The 21,249-nt window shown below is 36.5% G+C and overlaps 1 protein-coding gene across 2 annotated transcripts in view; it reads right to left on the minus strand.

Moving 5' to 3' along the window:
* Positions 1 to 21,249, minus strand: part of LOC149560800 (NAD(P)-binding Rossmann-fold superfamily protein) — a 202,695-nt gene that overhangs the window by 168,822 nt on the left and 12,624 nt on the right. For both annotated transcript variants that reach the window (XM_089824822.1, XM_089824823.1), the window contains exon 2: positions 10,592 to 10,696. In XM_089824822.1, coding sequence (XP_089680948.1) covers positions 10,592 to 10,696 — 105 coding nt within the window. The remainder of the gene's footprint in view (positions 1 to 10,591; positions 10,697 to 21,249) is intronic.

Below are 21,249 nucleotides of genomic sequence, written 5' to 3' on the forward strand. Positions count from 1 at the left end.
GAACTTTGTTTTACTAGTGAAATATATATATATTTGTTCACAAGATAAGTTCATAATTATTGGGCTCATGTCTTGAGAAGACTATTATTATTGGGACTTTGTATTCATATGTTTTGCCCCTGATTGCAAAGAAAACATATTACATGGAAGCCGATTACATTTGTTAATATGGCATACTAATGATTAGTCAAGGCCACGTAGAGTCATGTCTCTATAGGGACATGACTCTCCACCTTAATATATATATGTCAAGCAGTCATTGGGATCAATATTAATGTATGGCATAAACAGTCCCAATGATTGCTATCCCTGCAAGTTAATATAATCAAGATCATCGATCCTCCATTGGTGTTCAAGTTTGAAGACAACATCACACAGACTGCTATTAAAAGAAGATTTGCATTATTCGAACATTACCATCAATCTGAGATACAAGTAAGATAATCTATATTTGTGCAAGTCTACTTCAAAGATCCTAACATTTACACCTCTGACTCTTTACACTTAAGAAAATATATCCAAATTTTTCTAGAAAAGTCATCTACAAAGATTATATAATATAAGAATCCTCCCATGGAAGGTACAGACATGAGTCCACATAGGCCAGAGTGGACTTATTCTAATACATTTTGGTTTTACTCAAACTATTTTGGAAAGTCCCCTTTGTGTTTTTCCCCAAGGCACACCCTTTCCATGTGTTATGTCCCCTCTTTAGCAATTGTCAGCTATGTTGCCGCTAGCCTAGTTTTGCATGGTCCCAAGGGCTAGCGAGGAGTTCAGAGGGATCTTGGAGTGATTTGGCCTAGTCATTCCTAGTTTGAGGCCAATTGGAGTTCGTTTGTGGGGTCTTTAGATGGAATTACCATTTATAGTATGTTGACTGGGCATCAAAGTTGGCATATTTCTAATTATTGGACTTGAAGCTTCGTGTCGAGAGCTTTTCAACAAGCTATCACTTGCTCCTTTTCGAGTTCAATTGATATATTATTTTAATGCCTAAAGTTTATTAAAGTAGCATTTAAATTAAATGTTAAAATGATAAAGCGTTACTTTAATATTATTTATGTTGGGTTGTGTGTTTGAGAGGGGACGCTAAAGGGAGACATAAGATATTATTTTATATTATTTTATTTTGAAACACTTTATCCCACATTGCTTGTGAAAAGTGGGTCAACCCTATGAAGTGGAAATAAAGTTGAGTTGGTGGCCATTGTTCAGCAGGCTGAGTATAAGAAGAAAATTGATGTGTGAGTTGCAAATCCGTTCTTGACAATAGAGGAGGTCTATCCTCTCTTATGACATTCTAGATGTCATTCCCTTGGAGTTTGGTGTTTACCGTATGGGGTAAACGATTTATTAATGCATACAGACAATAGACAAAGATATGTAACACAACAGTACTCATTTTATTATTGGCATATGCCAAAGGGATTACATAGTGCTTTCCATGATGATTACAATGATGATCCAAAGTTGTACATATACCATCTTGAAGAACCTTCCCAAAGGGACCTGTCGGCTACATAACAAGAACCTACCCAAAGAGGCACGTCGACTACATAACAATTATCGACAACATCAACCCGTGGGCTACACAATATTTACTGATGACATCAACCCGTCAGCTACACAATAATTACCAATGACATCATCCCCCCCAAAAGAAGTCGTCTTCGAATGACAGTTACAAAATATCCAAGACAGATTAACAAAACAGAATACATTAACTGACTAACTACAACAATACAGATCTGCTTCCGTCACACCACTTTCACATTTGTTCTGTGCCTGCACCAAACTGGTCTTCAAACCACGTTGCATCTGTAGCCTCTGTTAACACAATACTGTCTCCTTAATCAAGCTGACCTTGATAGCCACACGTGCTACTCTCTACTTCCAACTCCTAGGTACCCTGAGCCAAGTGTTGTTGTACTGCCCTCAACTGGATGATCAGCTCCTCCCGAACTCTCTATGCATCCACCAAGGTAGCTTCACGTCCAACATCTACTCCACTTGCCTCAAAGCGTATCACCCCTCTTGAAAGGCTTGCTCTAGTGCTCTCTCTACCTCTAGTACACAGACACTCTATGCCTACAGCAGCTCCAAGTCTCATCAACTAGTCACACTTCCCACAACTGATAACTGCACGAACTGGGGGTCTAGGGAGCATTGCTCCCAACGGGGTCGAGGGGCAGCACCCTAGGCGCGCTCCCTGTCATAATACAGGGCAGGGTCGAGGGGCAGAGCCCCCGCCGCCAAGACCAAATTAGCACTCTCAAACCCACACAAAAGTCCATGGAACACACCATTTTTGTCATTTTCTTCTGATTCCACTCTTTCTGGCAACTGCTTATGTTTTACTACCTGTTTCTATCTTTCCCTTCCCTTTGGCATCATGCCTTTGGAATCGATTGTCATCAGCTTCATTATCAGGCAGATTGGGCGTATTTCTAGCTACAGGCAGATTTGATGTTTTCCTCATATCTTCGTCATTACCCATCCAATGCTTATGCTACTTTGAGGGAATGATTTTATGAAGATATTGGACTATTTGAAGACAACAATATTGTAGCAGCACTGTTCACGTGGGTACTATTCATGCGGCACTATTCACGCGGTTACTATTCATGTCACTGTAGTAGCAAGTTTAAATAACATTTGCTGGAGCATTATGTCAATAATATTCGAACAATTAGTGAGTTGATAATCTGCTATGTATTTGATTTTATTAATTTTTGAAAATATCAACAGTAATACAATTTTCAATTTGCATATCATTGTACTTTCTTTTGTTCATGTTGTGTGATTTTCAATTCCATGCAAGCAAACAATATAAACATCCCATTTCCGAAGTCATAAGGGGTTAAATTAGTAAACAGAGGAATAAGGAGTTGGATGCAAACTGTTTGATGAAATTCCTATCAGCAGTTGTTTTAGTTTTTGGACATTTAAGAGTGCCCATTACAGCATGCCCCTGTATGAGTTTGATTTAGTTTGGGTAGTCCTATTACAAATTTTTCCATTGAAGTTAGGGCATAAAAATGAGTATGTCCTCCTTCGATGCTAGAATTCATTTCAATCGGAAGTCTCATGAATAAGGGCTTGATTTGTCTCAGTGTAAAGTTGGTATAGATATCCTTGTCTTATCCCTATAGTTTGAACTTTTTTTATGGTGGAGTTCTCTGTCCATGCTAGAACTTTCCCATCCATAAAGGTAACCCTATATCTGTTGTCTTCAAGGGAAGACATGGATACTAAGTTCCTCCTAATTCTTGGTACAAATAATACCCCAATGAGTTGTTGTATAGAGATGTCAGATTTCAATTTGATGGTGCAAGTTCCAACCCCTTTTATTGGATGTGCAAAATCATCCCCAATCGTTAATTCTTCGTCAATTTCTTCTACCATAGTATCTAAGTGTTCTTTGAATCTTGTGATGTATCTTGATGAGCCACTATCAATCACCCGGTTGTTAAGTTTACTTTATACTTGGCTTGATAATGCTGAGTAGAAAACAAATTTCTCAAAATCATGTTCTATATTTGTCTTTCCAACCTTAGCAAATGATGCTTGTTGCTTTGTTTTGTCAGGACATTCGATTGCATAGTGTCCATACTGATCACATCTAAAGCATTGAATTTGGAAACATCTTTCCTCTGTTTGAATGAACCCGTTCCATGAGAATTCCTTTTTCTTTTGAAATTCTTCTTCTTACTTTTCTCATGAGACTTTGTGTTTAAAACATGAATATCAGCATATATAGGTCTATGTTTGTTCACTTATGTCATCTATCTTGATTCTTCTTGTAGATAGTCAAATTTTAACCGATCAAATTTAGGGAGTTTTGATCTTGCACTTATTCCTTGAACAAATGACTCCCATGAATTTGGTAGGCCACCTAAAGCTATAAGTGTCGACTCCATACTATTAATTTCAGATCCAATTGTTGACAATTGGTCCCTTAGCTCAGTGATTCTCATGAAGTATGCAATGATGGATTCTCCCTTGTTCGTGCTTATATGATTTAGTTGCCTCTTTAGAGCAAGGGTCCTACTTGTATTGTTTATTTCAAAAGCACTTTCAAGGGATTGAAACATTAGGCATGCAGTCTCATGCTTTGCCAATATAGGTAATTGGTCCCTAACTGCATCTACTATAAGTTTCATAGCTTTCTCATTGTTCTCAATCCATTGAGTTTTCTCTAGATCCTGTTCTAAATTTCCATAATGTAAGTAGTTTGCATCATCAAGACGATCTTCAAATCTAATGACAGTTGACATTTTGAAATGTGGTTGCAATTTAAAGAAAGGATTAGAGCATAGTTCCAAAAATCGCCTAAAAATCACCCAAATCACCCAAATCACGACAAGATTCATGCTAGCCGATTTTTTATGAATCTTGAATCGTTGGAGCTGATTTTTTTGCATGAATCGCCGATTCAAGCGATTCATGCAAAAAATTGCATGAATCTTTCCTATGAATCGCCCACGACAGCTAGGAAGTTGAGTTGAAAATTATAAAAAAAATACATGTTTTATTTGCTTTCTTTTTTGCCTTTCCTCTTTGTTATAACCCTAAAGGGCCTTCTAATTGCTTAGCATGAATAGAAGAGAGGACGAGTGAGAGAGAAGAAGAGAAAAGAAAATCCATAGGTTTCCAACTGGCAAGAAGGAAGAGCACCAAGGAGATCAGAAGTCCATATGGGGAGGCCATAAATTGCATTGGGAGCATTAAGGAGTCAATATCAACACTCCTCAACTCATTTGCAAGAGGTAAGTGCGGGTTTTTTTTTTTGCATGTTAGTGTATTATGCATTTTTTGTTAAATTTTTTTAGTTTTCATTTGCAAATTTTGAATTTTTTTTATTTTTACTAAATTGCAAACTCCGGTTTGTTGTTTTGTAGCTTTTCTTTATTAGTTTCAAACTTTGATATTTTACATGAATTTTTTTATTGCAGCAGCCCTTTGCTTTCATTTTCCACAATGGGTAAAAAAGATGAATGTTGGAAATATAATGAAGAGTTTCCTGAAAGAACCAAATTTCAAACAAAATGTATATTTTGTAAAGGAAAAATAAATTCTGGAGGTATCTATAGATTGAAATACCACATTGCTAGCATACCTGGACATGATGTCACAATTTGCACTCAACAAACTGCTGAGGCAAAACGCACTTGTTTAGTGGCATTAGAAAAAATTGAACAAGACAAATTGAATAAAAAAATGCAACTGGAAGGGTTAAGAGGTATTGGCTCCCATGCTCCCGCATCCGCAGCCACATCGACATCTACATCTGCATTAGCTTTCGCATCCGTAGGTTGTGTTAGAGAGGGTTCTTCCAAGCCTCCTTTTCGTCCTAGTTCTAGTGCTCATGCGAGTGCTAGTGGTAGTCAGTCTTATACTGAGACAAAGTTCAACACCAACCTATTGCGGCCTAGAGTGCGGAAAAACAAAATGGATAATTACTTTGTGCCCCGCACTACTCCTGGCTCCCAACCCACACTTGAGGGCATGGGTTTGAACAAGGAGCTTCATGATGCTGCCAGAAAAGAGATTTGCAAATTTTGGTACTTTTGCAACATTTCATTTATTGCAACCAGTTAATTGATTCTTTTTTCTTTGTTTTCTTTAAAGTTAAACTTAAAAGTAATAGTAAAACTTTAATTATATCTACTTGTTTTCTGATTTGAGTTTTTGACATCTAAATTTCTAATCAATATCATTCTCTATTTGTGACAGGGCTCCTTATTGGCAAAACATGATAGATGCAGTTGCTATTTGTGGTCCGGAGTTTAAAGCCCCAACTAAGGCTGAGTTGAGTGGATACCTCTTGAATGAAATGGTAGACGATATGAGGGTTGAGCTTGAGGACAACTGAAACGAGTAGATCAAAAAGAGTTGCACCATCATGACTAATGGTTGGACAAATAAGAGGGGAAGAACACTCCTCAATTTTCTTGTATCCTGTGGAGGTGATTGATCATTCTACTTTCCTACATACATAATTTTGAATCGTGATTGACTATTTCAAATTTTGATTTGTTGATTGCTAATTTGTTGATGATCCATTTAACATTATAATTCGTTGTTTTGTTACTTGTAGGATATACCATGTTCCTCAAATCCATTGATGCTTCTGCTCATGTAAAAAATGCCACATACTTACGTAAGGTTATTGAGGAAGTCATAGCAAAGGTGGGAGAACAACATGTGGTGCAAGTGGTGATGGATAATGCAGCAAGTTATGTTGTTGCAAGTAAACTTTTAACTTTTCAAGTTTTGAAAATAAATTTATTTGAATTTTGAACTTTTTATAATTCTAACTTAGAATTTCTAAGTTTCCTAAGTTCTAACATGTTTGAAATTTGAATTTCTAATTAACTTAAAATTGTTGTAGGTAAACTTTTGATGGAGAGGCACCCCACCATATTTTGGTCCCCTTGTGCGACACACTGCATTGACCTCATGTTGGAGGAAACTGGCAAACTTGAGTGAGTCAAGTCATGTGTGGAAAGGGAAAAAAGCATATGCAAGTTTATTTATAATCATTCATTTGTCCTTAGCACAATGAGGAAGTACACAAGAGGCAAGGAGTTAGTTCGTCCAGGGATCATGAGTTTTGCCTCGAATTTCATCACCTTGCAGTCCTTATTGACATCAAGGGATGATTTGAGAAGCATGTTTGTTGGGCGAGAGTGGATTTCATCTTCCTATGCTACGACCACTGCAGGGATAGATGTGGTGGATTGCATATTTGATGATGATGGTTTTTGGAAACCCACTAGAAAAATCCTTAAGGTAAATTTATTACAATTTAACATTTAGTATTTTACTTTACTATGCTAATTGTTTAATGATTTAGTTTTACCTTAAGTTATATTATTGAATTGTTCTATACTTAAGTTTTGACTCAAATTTTTGTTTTACTTTATATGTAGACCACTAAGCCCCTTGTATCTCTCCTACGAACTGCTGATGGAGAGAAGCCCTCTATGGGCTACATATATGAGGGCATGGATAGGGCCAAGGAGGCCATTAGAGCACAGTATGCAGGATTGCAGGAGAAGTATGCCCCTATTTGGGACATCATTGATAGGAGATGGCAGAATCAGCTCCACAGACCCATCCATGCAGTAGCTTACTTTCTGAATCCGGCATTTCGTTTCCGTCCTGTCGTCAAGGCAGATGAGGAGGTTCTCATCGGATTATATACAATGATCCAAAGGTTAAGTACTGATGAGGATAGCGCTACTACAATTATTGAGCTCGATAAGTTCAATAATAAAGAAGGGTCACTTTTCTCTACTAGGATGGCCATAGATGCTCGGACAACAATACAGCCAGGTAAAAATTAAATAATATATTCAATGTTCATAAATCTAGATTCTAAACTTAAAGTTGATTATGTAATTTTAGAGTTGTAATTTGTAAATGAGACTAATTGTTTTTATTTTCCCTTATTTCAGATAGATGGTGGCAAATGTTTGGGGCCACAACCCCAAAACTTCAAAAAATTGCCATCCGTATTCTGAGTCAACCAAGCAGCGCTTCTAGATGTGAGCACAATCGGTCCATGTTCGAGCACATCCACTCAAAGAGGAGAAACAGGTTGATAGTACAGAGGTTGAATGATCTTGTCTTTGTTCATTACAACCTCCATCTTAGGATCAGACAAATTTTGGGCACTGACTCCTCTTCGATCATTCTGGAGGAGATTGATCCAGAATCAGAGTGGCTCACAAAGGTTGTGGATCCAGTCTTCACTAAGAAAGACCGTGCGTGGGTTGACCAGGTGGATATAGAGGCTGAGGCAGCTAGACCATGTTCTTTAGGCATTGGTAGACGCACACGCGCACGCACAGACACAGGCCCTAGCCACGTTCGTGAGCCCATCTTACATGTAGGGGATATGGCTTGGCGGTCCTCTAAGACCTACATTAGACGCTTTTCTAGTAGGCAGACTGGATACTCAGAGGCTGAGGCTGAGGCTGCAACCGAGTTTGAGGATGATGTTGAGGATGATGATGACTATGAGCCTGAGGCTTGAGCTGGAGCCTTGTTTTTATATTTTGTTTACAGATATTGATACTGAATCATTGATAGACATACGTTTCAAACTTTCATAGATCTTCATCTTAGATTCTTACATACATTTATGATTTGATGTCTTATGGATCTTCATCTTACATACATTCTATGATTTGAATCATTATGATCATTTGATTGCTATAATCTATTTACTCCAGCTAGCCTAAAATTTACATTTTAGATAACATAGTTACGTATGTGATAGATTTTATGTTCCAAACTTCCATGTTTATGTATGTTAAGTTTTAACTTCTATTTGATGATGTTATAGTGTGTTTAAGTTATATTCAATAAAGGGTGCATGAAATAAGTTTTAAATTGTTAAAGTCTCTAAATTTAAAGGGTTTTTTCAAATTTGTCGATTCATCGCCGATTCACGATTCGATTCGGCCTTGCCAATTCTGATCCGATTCCGATTCTCGTTACTTTGGATTAGAGTAATCTGATATCTCAAATTTAATCGGATCTTCCTTGTCAAGGCTCTTATACCATGTAAAAGTAGATCAAATTCCTGTCAGATTATAGTGGTGAATGTCTTTTCAATTTTCAGAATTTAATGATTACTAATCTCTGGTTTCTTATTTGCAGATTTCAGTTAGAATGTTGATGATCTTGATCTATGTATACGATGCAAATTCAGTATTAACAAATACTGAATGTTATTTCCAAGTCTAATTGATATTGATAGTATCTGATCTCCAATAGATAGAGCATTTATGGATCTCGATGCTCTCTAAGGCAGATGGGATCTAATATATATTTTTCACTGAAGAGACATGAAAATATACTTTAAATGGTTAATTTTTATAAAACATTAAAAACTATGGTTAGATCATCTCAAAATCAGCTGAAAGTTTAAAACGGATGTCACTATTTTAAATGTTAAAAATAATTTTATTAATTTCAATTGTCAACAAAAGGCCCACTAGTGGAGGAATTTTATCAAGACGTGTTGTTGCCCTAAAAAATCCCACCTTTTCCTCTATAACTTGAGCTAGACAACTTCAATTGAGGCCTAAGTTAGCTTGAAACAAGCAAGATTGCAAGGGTTATTATCATAAAGAAAAAGCAAGAGTCAAAGAAATTTACAACAAGAAGAAACGAAGAAAAGACGTGAAAGTTTACCAAAAATCAAGCATTTGCAGTTAGAGAAGAAAAACTTGATCTCACAAACATTTGGGGATTTAGGGATTTAATTTGACGGAAATCTTCAAAAGAAACGCACGAATAAAGTTATATAGAATACAATTCAAGGACAACAAATTGCCTTCATGACACTTTACCACGAAATATTTGTCGTCTAAAACAGGTGTCACACCTTTTATTTCCCCACATAACAAAGCAGCTTTCCAAAAATCGAAGGGTCATTTTCAATCATCAACATACTCGCCATAAATAGTAAGTACATGAAACTAAGCCCAAACAAAGTCCAATTTGAGTCAAACAAAGACCAAACTGAAACATACTAAATTGTGGAGAAGACAAAACCCTCCCATAATTGAGCCTCTGCCTCGAAAGTCCCTCTATCCACAATATTTAGCCTACAAGGCTAACAAAATAATAGGCTAACAACTCTTCTTCTGACACTAACTAAAAAGGGGACATTACACTTGGATAGGGTCCTCTTTGTGTGCATGAAGAGGACATACAATAAGATAATCCAATAAGTTGGGCATAACTCAACATCATTGATCTTCAAAATCATGTGAATTTCATTTGATGATGGCTGTCAACTTTGTTCACCCAACTATTTACACAAAAAAAGGAGAGATGTCTTTAGTGACATATTTCACTGAACAGTATAGATCAAGAATGAATGGCTTCACATCCATGAATATCATTATAGCCTCAATTAATGAGGCTGTGACAATGGCTATTAGGAAAGGATTATGAAAAGCTGTGGACTCCTAAAACATTTATAAAATTCCAAATATTGCAATTAAAAGGTAAAATTCACTTCTCAGGTCACAGCCCAGCCAGCAAGCAAGCTGGCTTGTGAGAACCCATAAAGAGATGATATCAGCAAATTGACAAGCTCCTTGGCAATATTCTATATCTAGCCTCAAAATTTTGACCCCTTCAGCTATGTTATGAGCACAGCAAATAAGAATGTTGTCACGATAGAAAATGAATCTATCATACAAAAACATTTAAAACAGGTAGTCCAATTTCAGTATTCCTGAAAAACAAGTTAGAATTTCATGCAACATTATAAATTCCTTCTGGAAGCCCGCCTATACAAATAAACAGAATGAAATGTACATTTAATCTTCATGAACTATATCATTGAACATTCAGAGTCAGATACTACTATAAGGCTAAACCAAAATGGTGAATGCTTGTGCACAAACCTTGTAAAATCGCAAAAAATAAAAGGACAGAAAGTACAATTCTAATTGTCAGACAATGAAACTGCCCTCTGAGTTTAACTTCACAATTTTGGGATAGAAATGAAGTTAAGGAAGGGACATTAAGCCTCAAAAGGATAACTTGATGTACTTACTTGAGTCCTTGCAGAGTATCCTCTCCCTTGAAAATGAAAGCATTGTATCCTTTCTCCTCAAGTAGCTTCATTTTTTCTTTACTGGTGCATGTTCCTGAGACCCTCCTGAAATGAAATTAAAACAAGATCCAATAGATGGATCATACAAATTAAAAATCATTCATGAAAAATAATACCACGTCATCAATCAACAGAGCCGCTTCTCATGGCTACAGTGAGCTAAACACAGATAAAAATTTCATTTTGCAGACTCCCTACAATGTGATCATCACTGAATGGATTACTGCAGTCAACTTGGAAGAAGAATAACTATTGAATGGTTCTGATACTGTTGAACTGAATTTTGTGCTGCTTTCTGAAATGATATTTCATTTGCTGTCATTTGATAAAGGACTTTAGAAACAAAAGGCCAGCTTCAACTTGGCCACAGTTTGATGTGAGAATAAAGTAGTGTTCAATTTACTCAGCCATAGTTTAACACTTGCAGGTAGTTGAGCTCTGGTTATGCAAACACTCCTCAATTACTGATTCTGCCTTACATGCAGGCAGAGCTGCTCCAGCACGTGATATTACATTAATTTTGATTACTACTAAGATGATTCTCATTCTCCTCCAGTCACATAGATAGGAGAGTGGGCTGCTTCAACCTCCAAAGAGACCCTTAAGTAAAGGATGATGAAAAAGAAGAAAATGTGGAAAAGATAACGATATTAATTAAGCTTAGAGATGTATCCTAGATGCAATTGTTTTCCAGTGAATTGATGAGCAAATGCTTGTGTATCATGACCTGAGTTAAACATATATTGCCTTCTTAGAAACTTAAAGGAAAAAGGCTGTGCTCCGATTTCAAACATGGAAACTTGAAATCTTGTGACCACAAAAAGGAAATTATTTAGTTAAAGAACTAGAATAAATTATTTCAATTTTCTACCTGCATCAACTAGCAAGACCTATGCCCTATCAAGAGAGCTATTCTCAACAATTTGTTATTTTTGAGTTAATAATATTTAGTGAGATATAGCATTTTTAAATTCAGTTCTTGGCTTGTGATAAGAAAACCTGCCAATCCATAAAATCTAAAAGGCAAGAACATAGCTAGAAGGAAATTATTGACAAACCATTCTAAAAACCAGTGGCAAAAGATCAATTGCTGATCTTAAACCTCATCAGTTCAAATCAGTTTTAATTGTGTGTGTTTGTGTGTGTGTGTGTGTGTGTGTGTGTGATTTAGGTTGTCATAAAACTCAAATCAATAATTTGATGATATAAGAGACCATAATACACGTCAATGTCTTCAGAGTTTTTGCAGAAAACTTCTTCTAAAGAGATAGGGGAAAATCTTTGAAGATAAAAAGATAGAAATAAACAATACGTAATGCGCAACCTACTTTCATGGCTCAAACAACCAAATAAATGCCCAAAAACTGTTAGCCCCTATTCATAGTTTTGTCATTGATGTCAAAAGCATAATAGATCACACAGATAATATTATTTATTCATAACTTCTATGATTCTTTATTTATGGAGACCATTACTTAACATTAATGATTCAAAATATAAATCTGTTACAATGCTACAGTGTGTGATTCTTTAATATCAGTCTTTAGAGAACCTTATATTGACAGGCACGATAGAAGATTTGTTCTGCAGATTGATGTTTGAAAAGAAATCAATATTATCTTTAGCAGAACCCAATACATAACACACAGCAGTTTCAACAAAGACATCAACAATGAATCGTATCCTCCATCCCTCCATAATGTATTTGAAATTTTGATGTGTCCATCAAATGGTCAGGATACAACTATAGTTGACAGTTTAAATGAAAATGGGCAGACGAACAGATCGAAACAAATATAAATCTGTCGTGTTGAATAAAACAAATATAAATCCATTCACCACTTAGGGAGTTTAAACACTGAGCGGATTGAGTTTAAACAAATATATATTGGTTGGAAGCGCGAGTTTTGTGGAATTCTTCCACATCTGTAATCTCCCTGCAAGGATATTAAATGAGTTATTAACATTCTTCTCCATTGGAATTTTAAAGACCAAAAATTTATATAACTCATTTATTTCCGTATTTCTCCCCATTATTTTTCTATTTTAATACTTCCTATTAATAATTTTCATTCTTAGAGTCATGTCCTTTCATAAATAATAGTTATATTATATCAATAATATAATTATATTAATAATACATATTATGTTAATAACGTATATTATATTAATAATATTTAAATTATATCAATTATATTTCTTGTTATTAATATTAATAATATTTCTTGGATTAAAGTAAAAACAGGTTTTGGGGGGGACCCAAAACCCCAAACAGGAAAACATCATGAAATAAGCATTCAGCTCAAAATGTCACAGTAGTAGATAATACTAGGTTTTACAAGGACTTGGAACCTAAAATAGTTATACATCAAAGCATGGATCAAGAAACCTCAAAAGAGAACCAAACAAACCGCTGGAAAAAACAGGGATCACAGACACGACTAGAACCAAAGACCAAAACCTACGACCAGAGACCAAACAGCTATGACAAGAAAAGACAAGCAGCCACTACTAGATCAAAGAACTAAACTAGCTCTTTAACTCCCTTAGCCAGATTCTTCCCAAGGCTAGCCACCTCTTCAATTGAATCCTTCACAATCAAGTTGGGAGCCGCCTCAATTGCCTTCTTTGTGCTTTGCCTAGTACGCTTGTTGGGTCCTCCACTTAAAGAAACAAGGGATACAATTTCATCCACACTCCTCTTGCCCAAACTTGCAACAGCCGCGTAGAGACTTGAGGTCACCCTATTCATATTCTCCTAATTGTCTTTGATAAGTTGGCGGAGTTTGGCCTCATAATCCAACAATTTACCTAAATATCCCCAATCTTAGTCTCCAGCTCCATTCTCTTATTCTTCTCAATTTCAGGTCGTCTGCAATCCCTAACCATTCTTTTCAAAGAGTTCACCTCATTGTACTGCCAATTATCGACCATGAGGGAAATATCAGCTCTCATTTTAGCCTTATGAAGAAATTCAAGATTACCCCCACAAGCCTCCCCAATCCCATCTTCAAGCTCAATTGCATAGTTCTCCTACTTAGTATTGATTTCTTCTATCCTGGTATCATAATGAGCCATAAACTGATCCTTTTCCTCCATTTCTTTCACACCTTCATCTAGTTCATTTTCCTTTGGTACATTTTCCATATGTTTTCCTGAATGTTCAACCAAGGTCTCCTGTAGGTCTTTGTCCTTGTCATCTTGACAGACTTCTCCCTCCTTAAAACTTCTCCTTTAAACTCTTCTTCACATAGTCCCCTTCACTGTCTTTGGTTCCAATCTTCTCCACATTGTAGAACTTAATAGTTGAGGTTCCTCTGTTCTACCCTAATTTTTGGCCTCCTTAAGGCAAGAGCCCTCTGTGCCTTTCCTTTTCTTTTTCTTAGATATAGGGTTCTCAGAATTATCATCCTTTTTATCAGATATCAACTTCGAAAACTCACCATTTTTATTCATAGACCTAGCAGAGGTATCACCATGGCTGCCAGAATAAACATCATTATTAGAGTTGCATCCTTTACTATCAGTCAAATTTTCGTGTCCCTAACCACCATCATAATCTTTCTATCTATCCTCCCCAGGCTCTAAATCATTCTCCGATCCAGTTTCCATTTCATGTTTCTTAGTCTTCCTCTTACCCGTTCTACAACCCATCTTCCTTCTTTTCGAAGAGGCCTTAACCAGCTCTTCCTCAGTATCAGACTCGTCATCTGACTCTGTCTCCATACCCCGAGCCTCCTTCCCTATCTTTCCATCCCCAAAACCCACTTTCCCTTTTTTTGCATAATTCTTCTCCACCGCATCCTTGAGGGATTTACATTTGAGCTTACCAGAAGAAACCGAAGCTCTCAGAGTTGTGTCCCTACAATATTCTGCAATTAGCAGAATTAAACCTTCATGGAGGACAGGCCTGCTATCTTTTTTATAGTGCGCTCGAAGCCCTTGTAAAAAGGAATTCTTAAGAAAATAAGGAAGGAGATTCTATCATTATACCGAAAATGGTTAAGGAAAACAAAATGATAGTTATGCACCCTTTTAGAATGACTATCCAGAATGAAATACTCCCTAACATAGGTTAAAACTTCTTGCCATAAATCCTTTATCTGCTCTAGGTCAAGGAAATCCCCAACTTTAACTAATTTCTTCTCCTCCTCCAAAGTTTTAGGGAATTTCTTTGAAGCAGCATTAGAAATATTAGTTTCCTTATTAAATTTTAGACCAGTATTAAGAAGCCCAATTAAACCGGCTAAAAATTGCTTATTGGTAGTAACAAACACCCCATAGAGACAAACTGTATCCCCTGACCAGCTCCTAAAGAACTCTTCAGTAATGTCAGGATTACAATGATGGAGTTTCTCAAGGTAACAGGTAACCTTACCTTTAACAAGCTGATCCCAAACTGGCTCTTTCTTTTTCCAATCATTGCAGTTTGACGGCACCCGTTTCCTCGGCTCACCCCCCATCATAGACAGTTGATTCAAAATAATCTTGAGTAGAGAGATGGAAAAACCTGAGATAGTTTTGATTAAGAGAGGAAACAAACTTTTCACTCCACAAAAAGCCTTCATCAATACCCAGAATATGTACCTCATTAAGAAGGAAACTATGAAAAGATACCACCTCGAATCTTGATCAATCCCCTCATAATAATCATAGCACCTGCAAAATAATAGAAAATAATTAACTAATCCTTCCCACAACTGCATTGTCATATCATAATTAATTAGCTCTTTAAGCTTCAATCGGATGCTTATATCATCCTCCCACATCATTCGCTTACCTATACTAATAGCCATGTTCAAGATCCAATTTGCCACCCTGTTTGTTTCCCTATAACTATGGGAAATATTAATTTTATTAAACTTTTGGAAGAGCATCTTGATTTCCAAAATAATAGAACCAATAGTCCAAGAGACTATGTTTTTATTATTTAAAGTATTAATAATATTTAGAGTATCCCCTTCCAACCATAGGTTCCTATGACCAACTTTCACTACCATTCTGACCACAAACAATGCACCAGAAGCCTCTACAACATGGCTAGAAGTTATCCCAACGGGCACAGCAACTTCATCCATAACTCTTCCATTGTAATCTCTTAGAACTCCACCACATCCAGCATTACCACGGTTACCCTTTATACATCTGTCATAATTCCCTATTGCCCATCCATAGGGAGGAGAAAGCCAAACCACCCCATCTCTTCTTTACTAAGGCTTCACCTAAACATTTCCGACTGGATTGCATATATTTAAGTCCCCTTTACCACTAGTATGGGAAATAAAGTTCTCTTTAACTGCTCTGATGATCTTAAAACCCACCACCCACGATGGAGTATCTTTATCCCTAAATATCCGACTATTTCTTTCTTTCCAAATGCCCCAACACAAATGGGGAAGTGAGAAGTTCCAAAGAATTTTAACTTCAAAGCCTTTGATTGGGCATGTAATATCCCTTTCCAGATATTTTACCAAAAAAACCCGATATATATTTGCAGATTTCAAATCCGAACAGTAACCCAATATTCAAGATTAATTCTAGAATTTAGATCGATTTCTAATCAGCAGATTTACATACAATAAAACTCAGAAAACTTGTTTATTCCTCCAATATTCAGAAAAGTGCATATATAAATCAAGAATTAACACAAGAATCTGCCAAAATATGTTACTGTATTATATAACAGCAATACAATAGCATGCAACAATCCAAGTAATCCAATCTTATACATAGAAATAACAATCAGATTGGAAATATAAATAAACCTGTAAGAAGGCTAGGTTTGCATCCAACCTTCAAAGATTCTTCAAGGGTTTGCGTCCTCGAAGAGATAACCAACAACTGTTTCCAACTCCCAGATTAATATTTGTTTTAAATATTCAATCTTCATTTATCCCAAGTGGAGTCTATTGTACCTTTATTACTTTTTTCAATGTGGTGCACGCTCTTTTAAGCAATGTGGGATAAAGCACCTTTTTTGTCCTTTAGTCACTTAAGTGAACAGAGCAACTTTTTAAAATAAAGTGACAAGTTAAATGACTTTAATAGTCACTTAGTCAGGAAACCATATAATCATCAGGCATTAAAATAGCTGACCAAATGAACTCAAATAATCACATGCAATAGCTCGTTGGAAAGCTCTCGTCGAAACGCTTCCAAACCAACACTGAGGTTCCGAAACTACTGTGCTCTGTTTACTTACTAAAAATAGTAAGTATCCGGACAACATACCAAACTGCTCCGATGGGTCTGAAACTGGAAATGCCTAGGCCAAACCTCAAACTAAACCCTGTAAAGAGCCTTTCTGAAACCTAGGCGAAGCGAGCCAACAACACAGAATTTTAATGTCCCAGAAAAAGGGGACATTACAGGGCATTGCCAACTTTCAAAGCATTCAGCCAAATTCTATGCCTAGACCCAAGAATGAAACCAGTAGTCCAAGACAATTTTCCAAACCTCTTGGCTATAGCTACAATGGAGAAAGAGATGATCAACATTCTCATTATTTCTCTTACAGAGAATGCACTTCTTGATGAAATGAAAACCCCTCTTGTTCAAATTATAAATAGTCTGGATTTTTTTTTAATAGTAATCCAAAAGAACAATTCAATCTTTCGAATAACACCTTTCATTCAAATTTTCACCTAGAGAGGAGGTCTATCAGCATCTTTAGCCTTGAAGACATAAACCACTTTGAATTTACCACTTGGATGAAGACCCCAGATGAGGGAGTCATTAGAATGCATATTAATACAGACAAAATTTAGAGAATTTTGAATGAGCCTAAGGTCTTGATTAATGCTTACAAGATTCACCCATTTCCCATTTCTTCAATAATCATGAATCGAAACCCCAAAGCTCTGTTTGCACCTCTCAGTAGTATCTCTATCATTAAAGTCACTTTCCAAAGGATAATCCATCAACTAGTAATCCTCCCAAAATTTAACAATCCTACCATCTCCTAGTTTCCACCTGCTACCCATGGCAACAATGTCCTTAACCCCTTGCATTGCATTCTATATAGAAGAAGCATTAGCCATAAGAGTGGAATTAATAAAATCCTGAATTGCAAGTGCATTAAAAAGATATTTGTGTCTCCAATTAGTGCTCCACTCCTTATTATCCTCAAACACCCTCCAACCCTGTTTAGCAAGAAGAGCTTTGTTCATAAGTCTAATGGGTCTAATACCCAAACCCCTTTTACTTTTAGGTTTGCAGACCAAAACCCAAGCCACCAATGGTAATCATTTCCTCTCCTCAGTCCCAAACCAGAGAAAGTTTCTTTGCATTCTTTAAATAGCATCAACATATTTAGCTGGAATTTTAAAAAGACTAAGAGCATAAGTAAGTAAGCTTTGAAGGCAAGACATGAGTAAAGTCACTTTACCGGATTGGCTTAGCAAATTTCCCTTCCATCCAACAAGCTTCAAAAAAAAACTTATCCACAAGAGAATCCCAAAAGAAATCATGAGGCTTTAAACCAAGGGGAGAAGCAAGATAAGATCCCGGCAGTGAAACTACGGAGCAACCCATGATATTAGCAATCTTTGCCTGTCTATGAATAGGGGTATTGATGAAAAAAATAGAACTTTTCTTCCAATTTACCTTCTGACCAGAAGCATTAGAATAAAGACTAAGGGCCTTTTTAAAACTTATAGCTTCTCTTACCCGTGTCATACCCATGAATATCGTGTCATCAACAAATTGTTCATGGAAACACAATAAGGGGTTGGAGGATGGCATTATACCATGAATAGAACTATTATTCAAGAGATCTCCAATGTATCTACCCAAGCACTCTGCCATAATAGTAAACAGAATATGAGAAATTAGATCCCCCTACCTCAAACCCCTTATAAATTTAAAGAAAAGGGAGGAAGCCCCATTAACAAGGATAGCCAAAGAAGCGGTAGTGACCAGTTGGGATATGCGCTAGATACAGTTGTCGCCAAATGCAAAAGCCTTTAGCACTTTGAAAAGAAGACTCCATTCCACCCGATCATAAGCCTTAGACACATGCACCTTCATTAGAAAACCCTGGGAATTGAAAGTTGCCATTGAATGGATATTCTCATGCACCACAATAATAGAATCTAGGATCTGCCGCCTAGGAACAAACCCATTCTGCTATTCTAAAATAAGATTAGGGAGCACCTTAAGGGTCCTCAAAGTAAGAACTTATAAAATGATCTTATAGATCGAATTACAAAGACTAGTCGGTCTACAAGAATCTAAGGAATTTGCACCGGCCTTCTTAGGAATGAGACAAAGGAAGGTAGAGTTAATCTCCTTTAACATTTTCCTTGTCCCAAAAAACTCTTTAACAGCATTGCAAACATCCTTACAATGACTTCCTAGAGATGCTGGAAGAAAAACATTGGAAATCTATCTGGTCCTGGAGATTTATCTCCTTCAAAAGAAAAAACAGCCTTCCTAATTTCCTTATTTGAAGCAATTATCACCAACCTTTTATTTTGCTTTTCTAAAATTAGAGAAGGAATAGAAAGTAGAATATCATCCTGGCTCTAATGAGAAATACTCGGATCAAAAGAGAGTAAGGAGGAAAAAAAAGGCCAGCATTTCTTTTGTAATTTCCTCCTCATTTGAAATTTCTTGTGTCAATCTTCAACTTAGAAATTCGATTTGCTGCCCTATGCTTCATAGTTGTTAAGTATTTAGAGTTTCTATCTCCCTCCTTTAGCCAAATAGCCCTTGGTCCTTGTCTCCAAAAAACCTCTTCCCTAGCCACAATATCATGATACCTGACCAACTTAGCATTTTCTTCCTCAACAAAATCAGCAGTATACCCTTCAACTTGAATTCTATCTTGTACCTCTTCAAGTTCACCTTTCAAAGACGTCTTAATCTGAAAAATATCCCGAAAAGAAGTCTTATTCCAAACGTTCACCTTATCTTTGACGTATCTCAATTTCTTAGCAACTCTAAAGAGAGCTGATCCTTCCACCTTAATGTTCCACCATCCTTCAAAATCCTGCAGAAAATTTGGATGTTGAATCCACATCTTTTCATCTAAACGGGAAATTCCTTCTCTTATTATAGGAATCAGCCTCAAAGACCAAAGGAAAATGATCAGAAGCCACCTTAGAAATGAAGGATAGAGAGAGGTTAAATTCTGGATCCAATCATGAGAAATGAGAACTCTGTCAAGATGAGCTTGAATACAGTTCTCCCCAACTCTCTTATTACTCCAAGTAAAATTAATCCCTTGAAGATCCATGTCCACCAAAGCTTCATTATTATTGAAATCCATGAGATCCAGTCTTCCTTCCAATTGACTCGGGTTACCTCCCATTTTTTCATGATCATTGGGAGGAACATTAAAATCCCCTAACATCATCCACCTTCTAGCATCTACATTTTTCTTTAAATTGGATAAATACTCCCACAGCTTCTTTCTAGCATTCTTACTGTTAGGCACATAGATATTAACCAAAAAACAGTTTAAATCTAACTCAGAGTGATGAAGCTGAAGAGCCATCAAGTGCTTACTAGAGTCAACGATTTGTCCATTAATCAAAGAAAGGTTCTATGTGCCCCCAAAAGCCCCTGCAAAAGTACTAGCCGCTACACCACATTTTTTAACAGGCCTTACCTTCTCCGCTTTTTCTTTCTCCGTCTTAGTCTCCTGAAGAACTAGAAAATCCGGCTTATGGTCACGAACAAGGTTTCGAACCATATCTACTTTATGGTGGCTATTTAGCCCCCTTATATTCCAAGTTATGATTTTCATTTCTTTTTTAGAGTAAATTCCCGAATAGTAGCTTGCTTTCCATCAATATTCTGCAAACTTTCCTGTTCTCTCTAATTCTTTAGGCTTTTTCTTCGAACTTTACCTGGAGAACCAACATCTGCTTTCACTGCAGAGGATACCACGTCAGTATTTTTTCTTCTAGTTGACACCCCAAACGCTGAGGAAGAGGAAGAACCCCCTTCCTTATCAGTCTTCTTCTTATTTCCTGCTTTCTGTCTCTTGTCTTCCGCTCCAACTGGACCCCTTTTTTTAATAAAAAATATTTATTAATAATATTATATTATTATTGTTTTATTTATTTATTTATACCCTATTTTGGTGGGGATATCACAACATGAAACTGAAAGTTCCAGGTCACCAATGAAGAATAAACAAAACAAAGTTTGTCAGCAAGTGCTAATATAAAGCCAGCAACGTGTAATTATTTACTGAAGACACATTGACATGGCTGAAGAAGTGCATTTTATCGGGGTCACTTTGACTAGTTGGTTTCAGATTTTAAAGTTGAACCTAGCTGTGACAAGTCATTATAATAACAAATGTTTTCCTTGCTGACTCGGAATATGGTTAGAACCGCTTTGTCTATATCAACACAAGGATGATTGGTTGATCATTTGAGTTGTAACTTTCCTTTTTGAAAATTATACATGTTCATGCTTTCTCTGATGAAATTAAGCAAGCCATGACAAAGGAAATAGAAGGCAACATTTGCTGAGAGTTCTGAGAATAAAAAAGAAATCGTCTTTGGTGACAAAAGTAAATATCATTTTTGAGAAAACTGATACCACAAATCAAGAAGGTTGATTCTGAACATAGCAGGAAGGGA

The sequence above is a fragment of the Cupressus sempervirens genome, chromosome 4 (assembly GCF_028749045.1).
Source record: "Cupressus sempervirens isolate cs-2001-9-10 chromosome 4, ASM2874904v1, whole genome shotgun sequence".
Taxonomy (NCBI): Eukaryota; Viridiplantae; Streptophyta; class Pinopsida; order Cupressales; family Cupressaceae; genus Cupressus; species Cupressus sempervirens.